The 20,705-nt window shown below is 47.4% G+C and overlaps 5 protein-coding genes across 5 annotated transcripts; 2 read left to right on the forward strand and 3 right to left on the reverse strand.

Annotated features, from left to right (window-relative positions):
• Positions 1 to 3,402: 3,402 nt before the first annotated feature.
• JN550_007663 (uncharacterized protein) lies at positions 3,403 to 5,972 on the reverse strand (the record flags this gene model as incomplete). The annotated part of the gene is made up of 5 exons (XM_049319539.1): positions 3,403 to 3,643; positions 3,692 to 3,871; positions 3,923 to 4,471; positions 4,968 to 5,556; positions 5,615 to 5,972. The coding sequence occupies 5 exons, from the start codon at positions 5,970 to 5,972 to the stop codon at positions 3,403 to 3,405; spliced, it is 1,917 nt and encodes a 638-aa protein (XP_049170320.1).
• Positions 5,973 to 7,445: 1,473 nt separating this feature from the next.
• On the forward strand, positions 7,446 to 10,402 carry JN550_007664 (uncharacterized protein; the record flags this gene model as incomplete). The annotated part of the gene is made up of 7 exons (XM_049319540.1): positions 7,446 to 7,561; positions 7,614 to 7,727; positions 7,781 to 7,979; positions 8,042 to 8,209; positions 8,264 to 9,687; positions 9,736 to 10,003; positions 10,052 to 10,402. 7 exons carry the CDS (start codon positions 7,446 to 7,448, stop codon positions 10,400 to 10,402), a joined length of 2,640 nt encoding a protein of 879 aa, XP_049170321.1.
• Positions 10,403 to 10,613: 211 nt separating this feature from the next.
• Positions 10,614 to 12,542, reverse strand: JN550_007665 (uncharacterized protein; the record flags this gene model as incomplete). The annotated part of the gene is made up of 1 exon (XM_049319541.1): positions 10,614 to 12,542. The coding sequence occupies one exon, from the start codon at positions 12,540 to 12,542 to the stop codon at positions 10,614 to 10,616; it is 1,929 nt and encodes a 642-aa protein (XP_049170322.1).
• Positions 12,543 to 13,480: 938 nt separating this feature from the next.
• On the reverse strand, positions 13,481 to 15,453 carry JN550_007666 (uncharacterized protein; the record flags this gene model as incomplete). The annotated part of the gene is made up of 8 exons (XM_049319542.1): positions 13,481 to 13,661; positions 13,731 to 13,867; positions 13,931 to 14,058; positions 14,115 to 14,281; positions 14,339 to 14,840; positions 14,896 to 14,989; positions 15,041 to 15,129; positions 15,201 to 15,453. The coding sequence occupies 8 exons, from the start codon at positions 15,451 to 15,453 to the stop codon at positions 13,481 to 13,483; spliced, it is 1,551 nt and encodes a 516-aa protein (XP_049170323.1).
• Positions 15,454 to 18,933: 3,480 nt separating this feature from the next.
• Positions 18,934 to 20,456, forward strand: JN550_007667 (uncharacterized protein; the record flags this gene model as incomplete). Its single annotated transcript, XM_049319543.1, has 5 exons — positions 18,934 to 19,270; positions 19,340 to 19,415; positions 19,471 to 19,609; positions 19,680 to 20,233; positions 20,288 to 20,456. The coding sequence occupies 5 exons, from the start codon at positions 18,934 to 18,936 to the stop codon at positions 20,454 to 20,456; spliced, it is 1,275 nt and encodes a 424-aa protein (XP_049170324.1).
• Positions 20,457 to 20,705: the final 249 nt, after the last annotated feature.

Here is a 20,705-nt window from a genome sequence, read left to right on the forward strand (position 1 = left end):
AGCTTTGGGAAGCCAATGGGAGGAGCGCTTCACTCAGCCGCACTTTGCACATCGTGAACCCTGTCACAAATTATGGTCGAAACAAGTGTCGCAATAATGATTTTTTTTAATACAACTGCACCCAGGCGTATACAATACAAGAGAAAGTCAGTTCGACGGCTGCCGAAGTACTTTTTGCGCTGGTCTCGCCAAATCATTGTACATAGTCTACTGGACTAGGCCGTCGTGGAAGGCCCAAGGTCGCACGTGGAAGGGCACCGGGTACAGTAACCGTATGCATTCGGGGATCTGCAACGCTAATGTCTCGAGTCATATGAGCAGTGCAGAGCAGAGCAATGACTACCAGCATTGGATTCGATAGCTATTGTCGCAAACTTGATTAACACTCCATATTTGACGAACAGAGGAAAGAGTAGACACACATCATTGGAAATAATCTACCGTTATTGACGTTGAGATAAGCTCAATGATGGTGGCATGACGAAAGCGTACCTGGAAGATTTGGGATGTCTTCTATCTCCATTACCTCTGCGCATACTGCTTTTGATAGCACAACATTTCGAGGAGAAGCTTTGGAAACATATCTCCTACTCCCACACGCTCCAAATGCTTTCTGCGCCGCCAATCCGTTGTGGTGATTGATTTACCCTGGATCACTATGTGGCACACTCGGTCTCTTTTGCAAACCACAATGCGTCTCGTTCGCAATCGAATTGCCACCAGCAGCCGGCAATTTTATCAGTATCGTTGTCATAGGCAACATGAATGAGGAACTGACGCCAGCTCCCCAAGTATGACATCCCCCACTTCTGAAAATTGTCCTCCTTCAAGGGGAAAAAGCACAATGTATTTTCGCAAAATAACCACAGGGGCAATGACAATGTCGTCACATAACCAAATGAGATGGTAACACCAGCATCTGCCCCAATCTCCTGTGCATGATGACGTGCGGGGTGCTTGATAGCTCCATGGATCTGTATTTTCAGTCCAGTATTACCGTGGTAACTTCCCACCAACGCCTGTGGCGAAATAGATTTGATTGGCGGCTGGCAGGATATTTCGCACTTCAACTGTTCGAATATTCTTTTCCAACTCCCAGTGAGATGCCTGGTGTGCCCCACAAGTTCTATTTCAATATTGTTGAAGTTCAGCTCCAGCTCGCAAAGTGTTGACGTTAAGACTTTTGCGACACTATCAACAGTCTCGCCACACCAAGACGAGTTACCTAGTATGATAACCGCGTCTCCTGAATCTGGTAATATGTGTATTGAGGAGCTAGAGCCATTTCCAGTGCCGCTGTGGTAGAATATATTCATTGGCGCTTGGTTGCTCGGCTTTCGTGGTAGAGCAAAGGCTTCATGTAAAGCCGTGTTCGGTGGCACATTGTCGATATCGAAAATATCATCGAAAATGAAATATCCCTTGCACAAAAACCAGCCCAGACAGTAAGATACATCTCCTCCAAAGTCCACAGGAATAGGGCACCAAGGGTGTAGTACCTTATCCATCTCATTTAGAGTCGAGTCAGTGGGGAGACCTTGAGACCTACCAGATGAAGCCCGATGGGCTTGAATTATAGCTGAGGCCCATCTAGTCATATCTTTTGCGGATGACTGGATCCCCATTGAGCTATCGAAGGGGAAACGGTACGCAGTATTAGGTACGTCCCGCTCAATATACATGCCATCTGCATTAGCTGTATACGTTTTCACATGCTGGCTTGTATTACCTTCAACGCATGAGCCGACTAGACTTGTTGATGAGAGGTTTAAAGGGCGAAAAATCCTAGCTGTGACAAAATCGGCAAAACTCATTCCCGAGACCACCTCAATCACTCGTGCCACAAGTGCGTACGGCAATCCATTATAGCTCCATGATCTCCTAAACTCTGTGGGATCCGGGTGCATTGCTATCATTGTAGTGATTAATGTCTCCGGATCAGAGAACCATGGAACGCCGTTGGGGCCGCAGTATAATGTTGGCTGATCTTGCAACCCAGTCCTATGACTGAGGACGTCAAGAAGATTGATCTGTGCAAGTGGACTGGTGTCTTCCACCTGCTTGAGCTCTGGCAGGACCGAAGCCAATGGTTGGTCTATGTCTATGCGATTAGTCCCGCCATGGATTCGAACCAGCGCCTCGTGCTTAACACCTTTGGTACTTACCCCATTGTATCATTCCTTCAAAGACAAGGATACCACACGCAGCCGCTGTAAAACCTTTCGTAACAGAGGCAATAGGGTAGACAGTATCACAATCCGCTCTTGTTCCGCCTGCGATGTCGCTAAACCCAAACCCTTCTTGCAAGACGCTCTGACCCTCGCATAATACAGATACGGATAGCCCTGGGCAATTCCCTAGCTGCATCAGGCGCTCTATGGTTTCCCTTTGAATGGCGAGAGAAGCCTTGAACCGCTCTATGCGCCCTTTCTTGAAAGTGTCTGCGCCCACGCTCATGGCAATGTATGTGTCTGCTGGGTTTTGTACTACGTCAAGTTGATGGCGCAGGTTGAATGTGAAGCTCTGTCTTGCTTACTGTTCGCGGTCTGCAATACTTGAAACCTTTTGCTCGATGACGCGAAGTTGAGGCTCTCATTCTACGGCGCCAAATTCCGGGAACAGTCTTGCAGGGTTGTACCCGTGATGATTTGGGGCGTGGATATCAATGCAACCATCAAAAGTACTTTGCATGACACTACTGGCGGGTGCAATGCGGCTGAATTTCTTTACAGCTCGACATTTCACCGAACGGGCTTCGGTCCTTGGCTGTCACACAGTAGCTGCATACTGTGCCACAATCCGGCAAATAGGAACTCTTCTTGAGGAATCATGTTGGAAATATGTGAGTTAGCTGCAGCCGGCCGCACCTTTCCATCGGGCGCTCTCTGTATTACATGACATGCGTCATGTGGGCACAGCCTTCTTCTGATAAGCACCAGAACATGGAAGGCTATTAATTCCCCACTCATGGCAGCAATGTGATCCACGTTCTCGCTTTCTTTCAATCTCCAAAATAAATCAGTCAAATCTCATTGTCAGCGAGAAATCCCTTAGTCATGCCTCAGATAATGCCAACGATGCCTCTTCTTGCACGTGCCGTGCACAATGGTGTAGCAACGCCGGCCAACTCGAAAGAACCTAGCGGCTCCACAACCACGCATATGTCGGATACCACCAAAAACAACTCGAAGGTTGCTCGCAAGCGGTTTCCCATTATGCAGTCCAACAGTAACTTCGGGGCACGCTAAATGAATTCAATGTTCATGGGTGAGGTGACATCGGCCCTCACTTTATTGACGCAGAACGACTGATGTTGCGACTTTAGAGTTTCAGATCATGGTAGCTTCAGTGTGGCACATTAGGTCCGTGTTATAGAAATCATTATAAGTGGAAGTGTTTCCATTATCTTTCGTAGTGTGGGACCATATTGTCAAAGTCTGAGTAATTCAACTTTTGTTCCTCCTTGGCTTGCGCTTTCCCAACGTGTTCAGTGTAGAGAAGGTAAGCTTCAGCTCTGAGGTTTGACCTTTTGGGATCATCGCCTTCGCCTTGAAAGCAGCTCAAATAGTAAAGTGATCTTGCAAGACAATTCTTCGCTTCTGACAGCTTTCGCCACATGTCGACAGCCTGTTCCATGACGGATCTATTATAATTCAGCCTTCAAGCCGGTTCAAATCGTTCACGTACTCACAATGCTTTCGTGTAGTCTTGCTTTGCTTTCAGAATCGTCGCATAGTGATGTAAAGCGGCAGCAGTATCCCGGCTGCAACCGGCAACATTTGTCTGAATATCAAGAGCTTTGAGCAATAGCTCCTCTGCTTCCTCCAGTTGCATCTGATGCTTTTTGATCCTTCCTAGTGTCGCATAGCAGCTATGACTGTTAGTTGCATTACAAGCGAAGATATCTTCGTTTTGAACTCACTCTGCAACCATGGGGCTACCGAGGCCATAGACTTGTATTATCAACTCTGTGGACTTCATGGCGGCCTCCCATGCTTGGTCGAACTTCCCCAATGCAATATATGCCGATGACATGATACCTAGATTAGAAGCTTGGCTGTTTTGATAGACGGAAACATCATGCAAATTTGCAAATTGTTCGTCCAAAAGTTGACCGGTCTCTTGCAAAATCTCAAGAGTTTTCTGAGATTGATTTAAGCTCACATAAGCCGAGGCTTCGTTTCGCATGATGTAAATCAGTTCTGTGTCAACCAAAGCCAAAGACTGTCGCATCTTCACGGCCGCTGTGAATTTGTGTACTGCAAGATTGAAGTGGCCCATTGCCATGTGGATTTTCCCTTGTGAGTTAGATATGTCCGACAAAACCTTCGTCAACTCTACATTCAATTCACTCTGTGAAGGGGATGTTGCTGGATCGGCCCCAAGCACCTGAATACCAGTTTCAGCAACCTGTTCCGCTTTGCGAAGTAATGGCGATGCCCCTGCTAGCAATCCACGTTCACAGATGTACCTGTGCATATTAGCAAGTATCAAGGAGGACGACGGCGAAAATAACGCCTTGCAGTATCAAGACGACCTTACCAGGCGGCTCGCTCCAACAATCCCGCCAATTGCAGGTACACTGTATGTTGATATATAGTTGACGCAGAAAACAGTTCGGAAAGGCGTGATACGTGTGTAATTCCCTCACTACAACTACTCCAGGCGTACACAAGTCTGTCTGTGTCATCGTATGCAGGAAAGAACTCATCCACTATAGCCACAGCTGAAGAAAAAATCTCTGATTGGTCTTCAGGTGATAGCCTGGCCAGTACTGATCCTTGGACAAGCCTATGCATAGAATAGGTATTATCCATGACACCTTTTGAAAGCAAAGAATGAGTCAACAGTTTCAGAACGTTCTCATGCGTGCTAATCCCCACGTTAGACTTCAGCAAGTTAAGGAACCTAGGGTTCGCGCGTGTTGAAGGAGGGGGGCTTTATTGTATTTGGTGGGGACCACGCACCCGGAAGTATGACCAACCGTTTCGGGAGAACTTGCTTGTGGTATAGGCACCGATGTGATAAGGTGATACTGTATCAGATCGGGGTCAAAGTGTGCTAATAGTCGTACTAGCCTCAGAGCGGACGGTGTCAACGACGAGATGGCGTGTTCCCAGAGACGAGATGTGCTAATATGGTGGAAATAATCGGGTTGACTTAGTTTGTTGAGCTCAGAGTTCTCGTCAAGGAACGCAGTCTGCGTGGAACAGAGGTTGCTTGCTTCTTCAACGGATACGTGAAGGGCGCGTGTATATCGAATGACCTGTGAAAGAGCCAGCGGAAGCCCTCCACACGCTGCATGTATTTTCATGGTGTATTCTTGATTTCGAGTATTCCCTACCGACCTTGCTGAACTATTCAAGTTGTTGGATAGAAATAAATGAGATTGTTCTTGTGTGAAGCATTTCAGATGCAAGTGCGTGGTAATCGGTGGCTGGAAGAGGGTTTGATCTCTCGTAGTGATGAGAATAGAGCCGCGGCCGCCTGTAGGCACATAGTCTTGGCAAATAGCCATAGACTCCACATTATCCAGTACGAGCAGCCAACGATGTTCTGCCGATTGTCAGCTCGATAGAACGCTCTGAGAGATGCCCCTGTGATAAAACCATACTTGTATTTCTAAACCATTTCTTCATAGGTTCTTGCAATAGGCCGAGCGAAATAGGCATATTCCCATCAGTTACACCAACTTCCTTGGCAACCTCTTCAAAATCCTGAGCGAGCTTGATCGCGGTCTCTGCTTGGACCCAAAACACAGCGCTGAAGTCTTCAAGATGATCGTATATGAAACGAAGTGCCAACTGAGACTTCCCGACGCCACCTTCCCCGATAATGCTCATCAAGGGGAGTGTCGTTCCACTTGGCGTTACTAGAGACCTCTCGAGCTGGGATAATTCATCTTGCCGGCCGAAGAACATGGTGTTTGGAGCAAATGGGATCCTCCTGAAAGATACCGATCCAGCAGACATGGTGGCTGGCTTGCCTATTGACGCCAACCCTGATAAAATCTGCTCGTGGCCGCGATTTATCAGCTGTTGGGAAAGTAGATGGAGACCAACGTTGATTTCCGTGTTGATCCACTCAGTGTTTTCTTGTATGCTGTGCAGCAGATGGGCGAATTCGCGCTGCAGCTTATTTTTTCTTTTAATCCACGGCACATTGATTTGCACTATGTTGACTTTGTTCGTGTTAGACAGGTCTGATCAGATACACAGCGATTTTCTCAAGGAAGGGCCTACCAATAGGATGTCGGGTAAGGAAGATACATGCTTGCAAACAGAATTGAATTAGGTCATGATACAAGCCACAGAATGCTTTCTCTATCCGCTGTGATATGACAAACAGATTTACGAAACTTTGGACTCGTGGCAAGTGTTTGGAAAGATATTCAAGTATACCCAGAATATTCTCAAGGTAGCCTTGATGTCGAAGGGCAACCTAGCTGACCATAAGCATTTGTATCTTGCCCTGTTGACGGCTGGACTTTAGGTTGTGCTCAGCCATCCTTGAGCATGACGTTGCCTGGGAGAAACATACTTCAAGTACCGCATACAGTGAACCCCATATCAGTGAAGCAATCTCCGGGTTGGACTGAACATAGATGCTAACCGAATTCGCGAAAAATTTCAACTGCTGGAGGAATGGGTCGATCCTTGCTAATAGTCTTGGTATTGCCCTTTTCCGGTACGCAGATGAGAGACTGGTGACTTCTATTAAGAGTTTCTCAAGGCTCCCGATATTCTGGAGTTTCTGATATTGTGGCGGCGAAAGGATCCTTTCAAAGCCTTCTACGGCCTGCGTCCAGACGTTTCGAAGGCGTGACTCTGCAGTTTCCGCCTCGGCGGGGTCATTCGTGTCGGGCGCTTGGGCCATCTGATAAACGCGGGTGGACGGGCAAGCCAAACAAAACGCTACAGACAGTGTAGTTTGGCAACGCTAGGCTGAGAGTACTTGCAACACTTATGTTGAAACAACTGTATATCATAGTAAAGTCCAAAGCATAGCGGACCCAGCAATGGTCGAGGACGGCATTTTGCCCGTACTCCAGATATTGGACGGCCATGCCCGCCGCATTGTCAATATGAGTGCCCCCTGCGAACATGGCTGGGGGCCTGGACGCCACATTTTGCGTGGAACACGCAGCAAGATTCCTTTGGCGGTACTTTGCGAGCCTTGCATCAGTGTCCAGAGCGGCGGGGCTGCAATTCATTGATTGGATCGCGGAACTTCAAAAGCATGCAACCTCCGCCCCACCCAGTGTCTGAGATTGCCAATGCAAACTAATCACGGTGAGACCTTCATGGATCAACACTGTGCTGTCCCTCGTGTGTCGAAGGATAACATTTCAAACGACTACCAAGCCCTGTAGACTCACCGCTGTCAGATTCTTTGGTTCTGTTGACTTCATCTCGATTTCACTGCCCACAAGCCCTGCCACAACCATGGCAAATATCGACGAGCGTAAACTCCTCCCGGCGCATGTCAAGCCAAGCAGCTATGAGATTTGTTTAGAGCCCAACTTTGATGCACGGACGTTCTCTGGCCGCGTCAAGATTCTGTATGTCGATCTGTACTCAACACGCAGAAGTCACTACTTATTACCCACGCAGGTGCCATGTACTCTCACCGACGAGGCAGGTTCAGTTGAATGGCAAGAATATTGTTATAGAAAAAGCCGTCATTGAACAGGAAGGCACTGAATTGGGTCTGCAAGAACCTGTGAGGTAGGACAGGCCTCCACAAACTGTTGGCTGTTGATTGATTCCTGATTGATCAGCTACAATGACCTCGAAGAAACGATTGAGATCACTACAACTGAAGAGCTTTGTTCTGGAAGCGAAGTCCATTTGACTTTGGAGTACTCGGGGCAGTTTAACGAAAAATGCGTTGGCTTTTATCAGTCTAGCTATACGGACAATGATGGTTTGAAGCATCCAATTGCTGCGACAGCTATGGAACCGACCTATGCGAGACAGGTAAGCAGATTTGGATCATAAGTTCAAAGTGGCGATGCAAGTTCACTGAATGCTACTATTAGGCCTTTCCTTGTTTCGATGAGCCTGCACTGAAAGCCAAATTCACGATTTCCGCCCTCGTCGACGATTCATTTGAGTGCTTCTCAAACATGCCCGTGAAGCAAGCTGAAAGCGTTTCAGGTTCACTCAAGCGGGTAGTTTTTCATGAAACACCGCTCATGTCAACCTATGTAAGTCCTGAAATAGCACCATGATGACGAGACTAATGAGTTTTTTTTTTGAAGCTGGTAGCCCTTCTTGCGGGACATTTGGCGAAGACCCAGTCAAACGATGCTCGGATACCCATCACATTGATCTCTCCCATTGGTCGTGAAGATGAGACGAAATTTTCATTGGATCTTGCTTGCAAAGGGCTGCACTTCTTTGAACAATTATTCGGATTATACCCACTCCCAAAACTAGACTTAGCCGCTGTGCCCGACTTCGCAAGCGGTGCACAAGAGAATTGGGGGCTTATCCTTTTCCGCGCTCAGAACCTGCTGGTTGATCCGGAAGACAGCGCATTGGACAGCAGAAAGAATACCGCTAGGACTATTTTGCATGAGATTTCTCACATGTGGTTTGGCAATCTGGTCACTATGAAATACTGGGATGGACTCTGGCTCAAAGAAGGATTTGCTAATCTGATGGCATGGATTGCCACAGACAAATTCTTTCCCTCTTGGACTATTTGGGATCACTACGTCGCCAACGACCTTCAGGCCGCCTTGGAGCTCGACGGACTTCGAAGCACACATGCCGTGGAACAGGTTGTGAAGAATCCAACAGAGGCCAAACAGATTTACGATGAGATCTCGTACAATAAAGGCTGCTGCGTTCTGAAGATGATTAGCCATGAAATGGGCGAAGAGAGCTTTACGCAAGGCGTCAAAAACTATATCGATGCATTCCAATATGGCAGCACAGAGTCAGATGATCTCTGGTCCTCGTTAGAAGAGGTTACTGATCTTCCGATCAAGGACAATATGCATGTCTGGACCAAAAAATCTGGGTTTCCGGTCGTTAAAGTCAACAAGCGGGTTGATGAAGCCTCCAAAAAGACATTCCTGTGGCTGACTCAACATCGATTTGTTGCGAGCGAGATGACTGCAGGAACGGATTCTGTAGGAAGCAGTCACACAAACTACCCCCTTCGCATTACTATCAAGTCTGAGTCTGGCCTCGACACATACGACATGTCGGAACAAGAACTCGAAGTACCGATATCAGAGGAGACGTGGTTTAAACTCAACGCGAACCATGACGGTTTCTACGTTACGTCATACTCTTCAGAGCTTCTGGTGAGCCTTATAGACGCCGCTGCAAAGAATAAACTGAGTCTACGTGACAATGTAGGCATGTCATGCGATCTGCAGCGATTGGTTGCTTCCGGGGTCAACCGGACCAGTGATCTTCTGAACCTAATCATCGGTTTTCGACATTCCAGCGACTATCTCGTCTGGGAAACACTGGACAGAAATCTGCGCGCTGTTCAATCCGCATTCAAGTTTCGAGGGCCAAAAATTACGGACGGCCTCCAGAGACTGTCATTAGAAGTCTTCGGAACCAAAGCCCATGAACTCGGCTGGGATGTGGAGGGAGACGACGACACTACAACTGCTTTCAAAGCGTCCATGTTCAGTTCTGCAGGCCTTGCTGGCAACGAGAAGTAAGGATTTATTCGCTCAATAATGCTTTAAATATTAATCAAGATTAGGGTTGTATCTGCGGCCCGTGAGTTACTCGATGCTCGAGTAAATGGCAATGATCGAAGTATACCCGCTTCGTTGAAATGGGAGGTATTCGGCATTGTAGCGGCGCACGGTGGGAGGGAGGAGCTACAGCAATTGTTCAATATCTGGAAAACGTCTCAAAGCGAGGATGAGAGATTCTACGCCCTTGAATGCATGGGACGGACTTCGACACCGGAATTGGTTCAGTGGGTTTTGGGGTTTTCGTTCACCGACGATGTCAAAGGACAAGATGTAAGGCCATGAAACAAACGTTAGTTGCAATCGCTAATACATAGCCAGCTATTCGTTATGTTGTGGCTAATCAACTCATCGCCCACAGGCGCTATTGAGTTCTGGCAGTGGGCAAAGCAGAACTGGGATAAGCTTGTGGAAAGGGTGACTGAGCAGCACCTTGGATACATCCTAGAACTGTTGATCGATGGCCTCGGTACCAGGGAACAAATAGCAGATGTGGAGAATTTCTTCGATGGACGCGACACTGCTGCTTATAGCATGACTCTTGCAGGAAGATTGGAACACATGAAGACTCGATGTAGCTGGTCCGAGCGTGACGAAGAGGATATAACAAATTGGCTGGTCAACCATGGATTTACAGATAGATCGCACCAGAGCAGCACATTGCAAGGATAGGGATATTAGACAAGCGATCTTGTCGCCTAACCACACAAGCTTCCTTTCTTTCTACAGCACGATCATCCATCAATATAATGAGTTAGGAAAACAAGATTGGTTACGACCAGTAGTCAGTAAGGTGAGCGATCCCTAGCCTTCCAAGAAGCTTTAGAACCAAAAAACTAGAATCCCTATATGGCTGTATGTCTGATATAGATGCATTTTATAATCAGCGAAGTAGTAAAGAGCCTACTGTCGCGGTCGTGCTTTCCAATGCTTCTCCGTCCATGATACCATGAACATAGCTGTCTCCAATTAACTTAAATACTGGGTATGAGGACGAATCATTCTCCCTTGAATCTGCTTCGGAGTTATCAACTCGGTGCAGCACGAAGGGAACCTTTGAGCCGCTAATCACGTATACGTCGTCGCCAGGCAAGATAGGATCCGGTCCGAGCCCGAGATAGCCGTTCTGTGTAACAAAGAACTTCCTGTTCCTTGTCGCTCGGACGACCGAGGCCTGGTAGCCCTCCAAATCCACAATGCCTGTATGGTTGTTGAGAGCCTCGTCGTACCCGAATTGAAGAACTGTTCTCCATAGCTCGTACATTTGTCTGTCTTCTGGCTTTGTGCGCCTCATCTCGTACTTCAGGGAGCCTTCGATTTCGACAATCATGTCTCCGCAAAGTGTCCGCCAGTAGGCATCTGCCCATGTTCCGCCGCATTTATAGATCTGCCTGTCATCATCAGGCATGCTTGCGAGAGCCAAGACATCGCGACAGGTTGTGGAGGTCGAGTCACCTATGTTCTCAGAGTTCATTAGTGGGCCGACAGCAGCTATCGAATCAACGAGGACTCCCTCGACCTTCAGTATTGATCCCGGAAGCCGATCAGCCACGAGTTCACAGTTCTTCGTGGCGTTGTAGTGGTGGTACATGGCCGTTCGCTCGATGTCCCACTGCCAAACATCTTTCTTCGACTGCTGGCCCCAATCTGCTACCCAAGAAGGAAAATCTGCATTTCTTGTTGCGTCTCCAGCTAAGACAGACAAACTCGATACAGAGCCGATTAGATTCATGGTGACATCTTCGTAGACCTCGCGGGCGCTTCTTCTGTAATCTGGTCTTATCGAGCCAATATCTCGTGGTGAGCTGACCAGCCCTAAAACTCCGTATACTTTGTCTCTGCTATCCGTTGCTTCTCGATGGAAGTTCTGCCGTAATATCCAAAGAAGGTCAAGTTGCGTACCGATTGATCGATGCATACGTATCATTTCGAGCGTTCTGGCTTTGAAACTGAACGCAGAAATCACGTCTTTTACCTCGCCCGAGAAATTTGTACATTGTTCCAGGCAGCACGAGTTGGCATGATTCTCAAACAGCATCCCTGCCTGGGCGATGACGTCCCATGGACAATTCATAGACCCGTATACCACGGTAGCGGACGGAGGCAAGACGATCTCTTGAACTATCCAAATCCGAGTCCAGTATGCCAAGCTCACGATGCTGTAGAACTCTCTGAACCCAGAATTGAAGCAGTCAGATACGTCCCACAACGATGCCCTGCGTTCAACAAAGCATGGCAGCTCGTTAACATGTCGGTCGCTCGAGAGGATGTAAAACATAGAAAACGCAAGCAGAACCTCGTAATTATCCAAGTCGACGCCGTCTGGGTCGCGAGTAAAATCTCCAGCCTCCAGAAATTTTCGAAGTTGGTCATGGCCCTCTTTAAGGGTTTGCCTGTCACCCTTGGGTTCTTCTCCTTTCCTCTCACCGAGCCACATAAGTACCTCCTGACAACCTTCATATATCTCGCCCATAATCGATACTTGCTGGGAGAGTTCATCTAGCAATGACTGGTTGATGCACAAAGCATCGATCCAGATGACTCTCGTATCAGTTGGTAGTCGCAAGCGTCGTAAAGCAGCGTGGAGGTTCGTTGTAACCGGAACTTCGCAGCCATGAAGAAGAATGAGCTTGGTGGTCTCTGGACTGCCCCACACGTAAGAGAGAGCCTGGTACTCTGGCGTGTCGTCTAGTGAGGCAACGTGTAATTCGCACGATACTTGATCGTCCCACACGCCCGGGAGTAGATGTAGCAGCCTAATTTGGCGACTGTGAATATCAAGGCTCCTGTACTGGTAGCACGGAACATCCATTCTTGCAAGAGAAAGGCAAAGAAGTACGCGTGGCCGCTATCACCGGCCAGGATATTTCCATGGGCTCCTTACGTCGCGGGTGAAACCATGAAACTTTCATTTCAGCTGAGTGATGCTCTCGACGTTAGCTTAAGAGGCAGGAACGGGAAAGCAACGGATAAACTCAGCTTCCGATTCCAAGAGCGTTTTAGCCTCTCTTTGATTCTACATCAACAAATACCTTATGTTGCTAACCTTAGGAAGCAGACTATTGTACCTTGCCTTAGCCAAGTAACGCGCAGTCTCTGCTCAAGGTCAAGACCCACTAAAAAGGTTGCAATGGCAGGTACACTCATATGGAAGTAACTCTTGTCCCCAGTTGATGCTATTAAGTATGCCCAGTTTTACCTCTTCTTTAATAGCACACGTTGCGTTCGAGTTTCTCCAGCGCCAGAGCTCTGAGGGGTCTATCTGTCGTCGCGATGACTGCAGGAATGAGATGAAAGCTTGGCGAATCTTGGCGTCCCGTGCGGCCCCTCGCTGACATTCACTGGAACTGCTGAGGCAATCGCTACCAAGACTACATGGCACAGTTCAATTCAATTGATGGGGTTTCATGTATCGATCAAATCGATACCCACTCGTCTTAGCTTGGATCTGACCGACCAATCCCTCCAACACTTGAACCCTCGAGGCCACGATTGTGCTTTGCTGTCCGTACTCATTGGTGTGGATCATGAGGAATTGCTTATTAGGCCAGGTTATATCCACTGAGCCTTCGGACTTGCCGTGGTCTATTTTTCGTTGATATTGGTTGTCCAGGCTTATCATCTCTATCAAGCATAGTGCCTAGCCGTATCACACTTGTAGAACAAGCTTCATCTCTTGTCTATCCCCGCATTGTCTCTTGCGAGGCTTGTTTTAGCTCTTATTCAATAGCCTCGTCTCAGCTGGAGAGTTCAAGCGGCAACCTTGGCTCTCCTGAGGAAAATCTCCTTTGTCGAATCCGGCATTGAGTCAAGCCCTACATCAATGTTAGGATAACGTTCCGTCACTCCGTCCGGCATCTTAATATCGTATCCTAAGAGTATCCGGGCCAAGACAATCTTGATCTCGTTGGCAGCGAAGAAACGACCGGGACTATGTCATGTCTGTGAGCGATTCCCCAAGACGAACCCTTAGGAAGAGTAATCGAACATAAGGGCTTACCATGAGTGACGTCCATATCCTAAGTGCATGAAATCCTTCGTGGTGGTAACGAACTGGTACTGTTCTTTGTTTTTGTACAGCAAAGGATCCATAGTAAGCCCGTTGCGCAGATTCACGAAACGGTGGGCATCGAATGTCTATCATGTGCATGAGCAGCTGCCTCGAAAGAAGCCAGCATATTCAAAAGAAGGATTGCTCACTTCTGGATTAGTATAAAGCTCAGGATCTGCGGCAATCTCTCCGTATGGAGCTTCAATCATGGAACCAGGTGACAGATGCGTGCCATCGCTCAGCGTTACTGGTTGATTAACATAGCGCACGAATCGGACTGCAATATTTGTCAGCACGTAGTGTTCCCATTTGACGCTTTGGGTCGGATCATACCCAGATTTCCAGGGTTAATCCTTTGCGACTCCTTCATAGTGCTGTCGAGCAGTTTCATTTGAAAAAGCGCTCGGGTAGTGAAGATGTCATTATTTGCAGCGAGCACGGTCCGGATTTCATCTCGAAGCTCTTGTACAAGTTCGGGCCGGACGGCAAGATCGTATAAACTGCATAGTTGGGTCAATTCTTGCGCTGCGCGCGAACTTCATTGACAAGACACTTACATCATGGTGGTCGTGAATGTGGTGGTATGGATCGCTGCAAGGCTCAAGTTCAATTGGACAAGGGACAGTTCGTCGTCGCTAATATTGAAGTCCGCTCCCTTGTTCATCATCCACTGTAGCACGTCATCCGGTAATTCCTCGCCATCTTCCATCAACTGCCGTCTTGCTGCAATAACAGGCGCTAACCACGTTCTAGCCTTTTTCTTCTGTTCATTAAAAGTTCGAATCTCAGTAATAAAGTGCTGGCCTATAGGGCGCAACCATGGCTTCCACTCCTTTAATTTGTTCATTGAACCAATCACATTTACCGTGTAGTTGATAGCAGGATTGATCCAGTCATCCGACTGGCACAGATCAGGGCCTAGGAATATATTGCCAGAAATGATCGCAACAATACGAAGAAGCTTTTGGTAAACAACGACAGGGGTCCATTCCTCACAAGATCCCAGTTCACTAAGTACCGTTTTGGCGCTTGCTTCATTTAAGCGATAATTGATACGGTCTGTCACAAATTAACATTAACCAAGAACAGTACGTAAGTAAATTCCAATACACACTGAGAGAGCGGGTTAGGTCGCCGCGAACAACATGGGCTAGGAAATCGGTATGGACCTGGTTGCCTCCGATACCTGTATACTTGGCAACCATGACCTACACTCATTAAATTAACCTCGTCCACTTCAAAACAACGTCTGAACGTACCTTCTCAAAAGCCTTGGTAAGGTTGAAGTGACTGTCGGGCATGTGTCTCGTTTCGTGTATCAGGTGACGAGGCAGAATGATCCTATCGCCTAACTCATCATTAAATACATGTTCTAGTAGGGAGCCTTGGCTGAATTCGCATGGTAAAATGACATCTCACCATCAGTGCCTGTCACTCTCCAGGCTCTATTTTTGAACTCCCTATAACCATTCTTATAAATTTCCCGAGCATTTTCGATGAAAGCCCGTCTGCGTTTATCCGTATTGCCTAGCTCCCTCCCTACTAGGGGTATCTTGTTTGTTGACTCGCGAAGAAGCCTCAGACTGTATAAGATGAAGATGCTGGCGAGAAGCGGCACGACGAAACTCTGAACGAGGCCCCTTTCGATGAGGAGATACGCAAATCGGTCCATATTAGCCGTGGTTAACAGGACAGTACTTGTGATGAATTTTAAGAAAATTCTCTTAAGGACAGAGATGGAATTCGTAAGCAAATATACTAATGGCAACCATCAGAGAATAAAGAAATGAAACAGCCATCAAATTGTAAGCCGGTAGCAAAATTGGAACAAGCTGCTTCAAGCGATGATATAATCGCCCGAGCCGTTATCGCACCTTCCATGATTACGGAGCCAATAAGGTTCATCTATCTGTTCTCAGATGATCACAAACCTTCGGCATGGTACGTTACATGTTAAACAAGGACCGCTTATACACACTGTGTTGCAGATTTAGAAACTGGACCCTTCCTTGCAACGATGGCGCTATCATGCAGGGGTCGACAGGGTCAGTGTGATCGCTGTCGATCCTGTCAAACCAACGTGACCCATCACCGACATTTTCAATATCACGATACCGGGTGAAATGAAAATTTAAGATACCATCCAGTTCTGTTCAGACCAATGGCGGGAAAACATCTAGCACTCATGTTAAGTTGCCGGCTTGTGATTGTCACCAACAGCCGGCGGAATGCAACGACTGTCGGAGTGAATATTTTGTGCTGCGCCTTTTCCCACCAGGATGAAACCAGCCTTCTGAATGGTCTCGAGCCGCCTCCACCACGATGGATTTTGACTTCGCGGCTCCCTTAACCAAAAATCCCTACAAGTGTGAACTTTATTTTTGAAAAATTGATGCATAGATCTCGAGATAAGGTTTCTGACAATGTAACCCTCATTGTGGGCTAGGAAAGGATGGCGTGGCCTCGGTAGATCCCATTAGACGACATCTGCCAATAAGGTGACGCTGAAGTTGGTCGTTATTTCCATTGCCAAGACCGTGTGACATCTGGCGACAGGCAGCCCATCGCAATTGAAACCGTAAATTTCTCAGCAAGACAAGTCTCAAGGCTGGCATATGCGGCTGCCAGTACTTTAGAGCGCAATCCACATCGCTGTCAGAAATGGTACACCTATCAAACACGAGGGGGCTTAACTGCCGTTAAACCTTAGATTCTTGGAACGGGTCTACACAGACGGACCAGCTCCCATACATAGAACATAATAGCACTGACCAGGTCCTTATTTGTGTGGCCACAAAGGTAATAGCGGGGGAAATAGGTACCAACTTAGGAATACTATATAGTAGGCAGTTCCTTTATTTGATTGGACATGCTGAATCACTTGGTTTGTGTAGACCCGTTCCAAGTATCCGAATTTTAACGGTAGTTACAGTCGGGAGAGAAAAGTCTAAATCTCAGCCGGGATGTAACCAAGGATGGAGCCGCCCGCTGCTAGCGTCGAAAGGTTATCTGGACGCGCACAGTGTCTACAGTACGCGGCAACTACACAGTAATATAGATCCGCCAAGTGTATCGCCAAACCTCCATATGCAATTCGAACAAATCAAAACATCGCCGCCGTACCGTGGTACTACGAAAACGCTGTATCAATACTCCGTGTACCATTCCGCAATTACTGTAAAAGCTTAAAGTCGACGAGGCATTAAATCTAAAAGGGATGAAGTGCAATAGCGCTCCTTTATGTTTCCCCTAAGGATCTAATTACACGGTTGGGTAAACATCCATACGGCTTATACTCCCTATATCACGTTCAACGGATACCTCGTTAATATAACCAACGCGGCGGTATAATCATACCGTCCAAAGTAGATGTTTAAGGTCCCACACAAGTCGTTTTCCCGGGTGTACTTTCGTCTTAAATCAATGGATTTGAGGAGGTTCCGGGAGGTATTATATAGATTTAAATATGTCATTACATTTTAAGTAAGGTCTCTGTCTTTTGCAGGGAGCTTTCGAGGTATACGAAGGCGTAGCGATGAGACGTTATTAATTCGTATTTTCTTACATCGTATCGTGTTTTGATAATACCAAGAAGGATCTCAAGGTGCTATACATTAATTTACAAATCTCTCACCTCAACTGAGGATAGAGTTTCTTTTCACGATCCATCATCGACAAGGGCTTCAGAAATGAGCTGAATTGCTTCGAAACGCGTGTTGTAGGACGGTGAAATTGAGTCCTAAAGGCAGCCACGCGTCTCGTACGGATTTGGAATGGTGGCTTGGCGGCGGACTTATATTAGTTGCCACGTACTGTATCTTTATAACTAGTCATGATGAAAGCATATTGAGCCTAGTTCAAGGTATTTATGGAAGCAAGAACTTGGCAAAGGCAGATTTCAAGAATTGGGTTTCGGTAGTTGCGCAATAGCGGGACACAGATAATGGCTTAACAGTGATGCATGGCTTCAGTTGGCATATTGTCTTTGTGTCGTCATATCTTAGCTACGCTAACTACGCACAGCATTGAGTTTACCATGAAACAGCGCGAACGTAGACTTTGAGTAGAGGCGAGGCTGGGTGAAGAATAGCGGAATGCCCGTGAGTTTTCTTCAGTGCATTATGTCATGATAGGGTCCGACGGTGGCATCGTAGGAGTGGAAACTGGAGAAGCATAAATCCGGTCGCCCTTAAGTTACACTGAAAGTTTTCCCACATCCCTAAGGTCTAGGGCAATGTGAGACAAGGCATCGCAACCTGCGGTCAAGTACTTTCCCGTCGTGCAATTGCCGTTCTACTTGACATGCTCGAATCACTTGAAACAATATCGTGGTAGATAAGATTACAGTTTTACTAAGAATTCTCACGATCCGCCATTGGTGCAGCTCGGTGTGGAATATTATGTATTGATCGACGTGGCCTGATACCATGTTACCAAGCAATCAAACTCGAGATATGTAGCAGCATAGACGTCCATTGACCGTGATGACAGATTGCTACATCTTTGTGATTCTGGCCAAGACCTTACTGCATTGTCGATTGACATTGCACTAGTAGCTAAATCCACAGGCAAAGCATCAGGTCATGCCCTGCTGCATGGACCCCATCTATGTCTCATCACCCGTCCGGCTTGAGAAGCGGGAATTAACCAATGCGCCCTGGAACCTAAACTTTTGATCCCCACCTGTGTACGGCAGTTACCCATTGATCTATTTGACTTACAATTTTGCTCTGGAATCAAAATGATACCACTTTAAAGTCAAGTTGCTTCCCGCCCAGGTTGTTGCAGCTGGGCAAAACGCACATTATCATCGCAGGCTTACAATCCGAAAGAGATGTCCCTACTATCTCTCCTGCGGGACTTACATCCATCTCAAATTGGAGTGCTGCTTCCGCCTGTCTTGTTTGTCTATGTCATTCTTGCTTGGATCATCCAGGGAAAAAGCTCTAATACCGTCCCTGGAACTGATACGTGGTCAAAGTGGGCTAAGCTTTGCTTCCTGGCGGTAAAACAAACACCGAACATTGCCGCAGAGTGTTACGTCAAGGTAGCAAAATTCACTATCTCTTCCTTACGTGAGAATATGGCCCCTAATACCAAGATGTAGTATAGCAAAAATGGCAAGACATACGCAATTCCGAACCTACTCACGATGCCGGACGGACCGGACTACGTTGTTCCCAAAGAGGAGCTGGCGCGCTACCTTGCTCATGAAGATGTATTGGACCTCTCACCAGTCCTCTTCGATAACTTTCAGCCCGACCACTGTTTTGTCTATCCAGTCCATAAGAACCAATATCACCCCCCTTTGATGCGCAAACTGGCACGTGATGTCTTCGGTATGGTAGAAGATATGATGGAAGAGGTGCAGCATCAGGGCACGGCTGTGCTAGGTATGGAGACATCCTGGACTCAACGTTCGGTATTTGTCTCTATAGAGCGCCTCACTGCTGGAGCTGCTTCAGCAATGGTGGTCGGGAAAGAACTAGGTGAGTGAAGGACTACCAAGAACATGTGCGGCAGGCTGACCAGCGAAGCTCGCGATAAAAATTATATAGACAACCTGATTCGCTGGAGTAATGCGATGTTCCTGGCTGGAACTATCACACGAGTCTTTCCCGGGCTTCTACGACCGTAAGAGGGATAAGAACGATCTATCCTAGACACTGGGAGCTGACGAAGTTTCCAGGATCGTGGGGTTCCTCGCGATATTTCCCAGCCGTTACTACTTCAGTAAATTTGCTGCATGTCTACAGCCGAAGATGAACGAAAAGCTCGTAGAATTACAAAAGGCTCGCGAGGCAGGTGGTGAGACAGATGCTGCAGCTGTACGTCCTGGAAACCTTTGAAAACTAGCTTACAAGGCATATCTGTAGTCCATACTGATCTGAGAGGAAGGCAAATGTTCTCGAGGGCCATCTCATTGAAGCGCTGTCACGAAACGACCCCCGAGAGCTTCACCCGGGACTTTTAGCCTACCGCATCATCTTTTTCTCAACCTCAGCCTTCCAAACCATGTCGGCCGCGGCGACGCACCTGATGTTTGACCTATATAGCGCCGACCCATCCTTAGGCGTTGTTGAAACCCTACGGTCCGAGATTGAGGCTGCACTCCGATTGACCGACGGCAGATGGACCGCTCAAGCCCTTAGTGCCATGCCGAGGCTCGAGAGCACCATTCGCGAGAGTATGAGATTATCCGCCTTCAGCACGAGAGGCTGTTCAAGGAAGGTTATCAGCCGCAATGGGTACACGACGTCCAAGGGTGAATATATCCCATACGGAGGAACTGTCTCAATACCGCAGTGGTCGATACACCACGACGATACAGTTTACGAGGAGGCGCTATCTTTCAGGCCGTTCCGCTTCTATGACGAGAAGGAGAATACTTGCGTCAGCCTTGCAACGACGTCGGAGAACTTTTTGTCTTTTGGACATGGGAAACGAGTTTGGTGAGTTCATAATCTCCACCGAGGCTGGAATCATGTGCTGACATTCCGTACCAGCCCCGGGAGATTATACGCAGCCGTGACGCTCAAGCTAGTGCTGGCATTTGTAGTCATGAATTACGACGTCATGCCGCTTGCCGAGCGTCCCACTGGCCACTGGTTGGGCACGAATCATGGCCCACCGCTGAAGGCTACATTGACTGTTAGGAGGCGAATCACGGTGTAACTTTTCGGGAGGAGAACTCGTAGGATCTTCCATTCGCAGCAAATTAGCATCTTTAGTTAAATTAAATCAGAATATCAGGGAGGTTTGCAATGCAGCTGATTCGTGCAAACCTATATCTTTCAGACGGGTTACATCGTAGTCTATAGATAATAATAAAAAAATTTCTTGTCTTCCTCCGAGTAACTGCCCTCTTAGTAGAAATAAGTGCCGTCGTGAACTCGCTCTATAAGATCAGTGGTCACGAAGCAG

This window comes from Neoarthrinium moseri, assembly GCF_022829205.1.
Source record: "Neoarthrinium moseri strain CBS 164.80 chromosome Unknown scaffold30_Wmoseri_CBS_16480, whole genome shotgun sequence".
NCBI classification, from domain to species: Eukaryota; Fungi; Ascomycota; class Sordariomycetes; order Amphisphaeriales; family Apiosporaceae; genus Neoarthrinium; species Neoarthrinium moseri.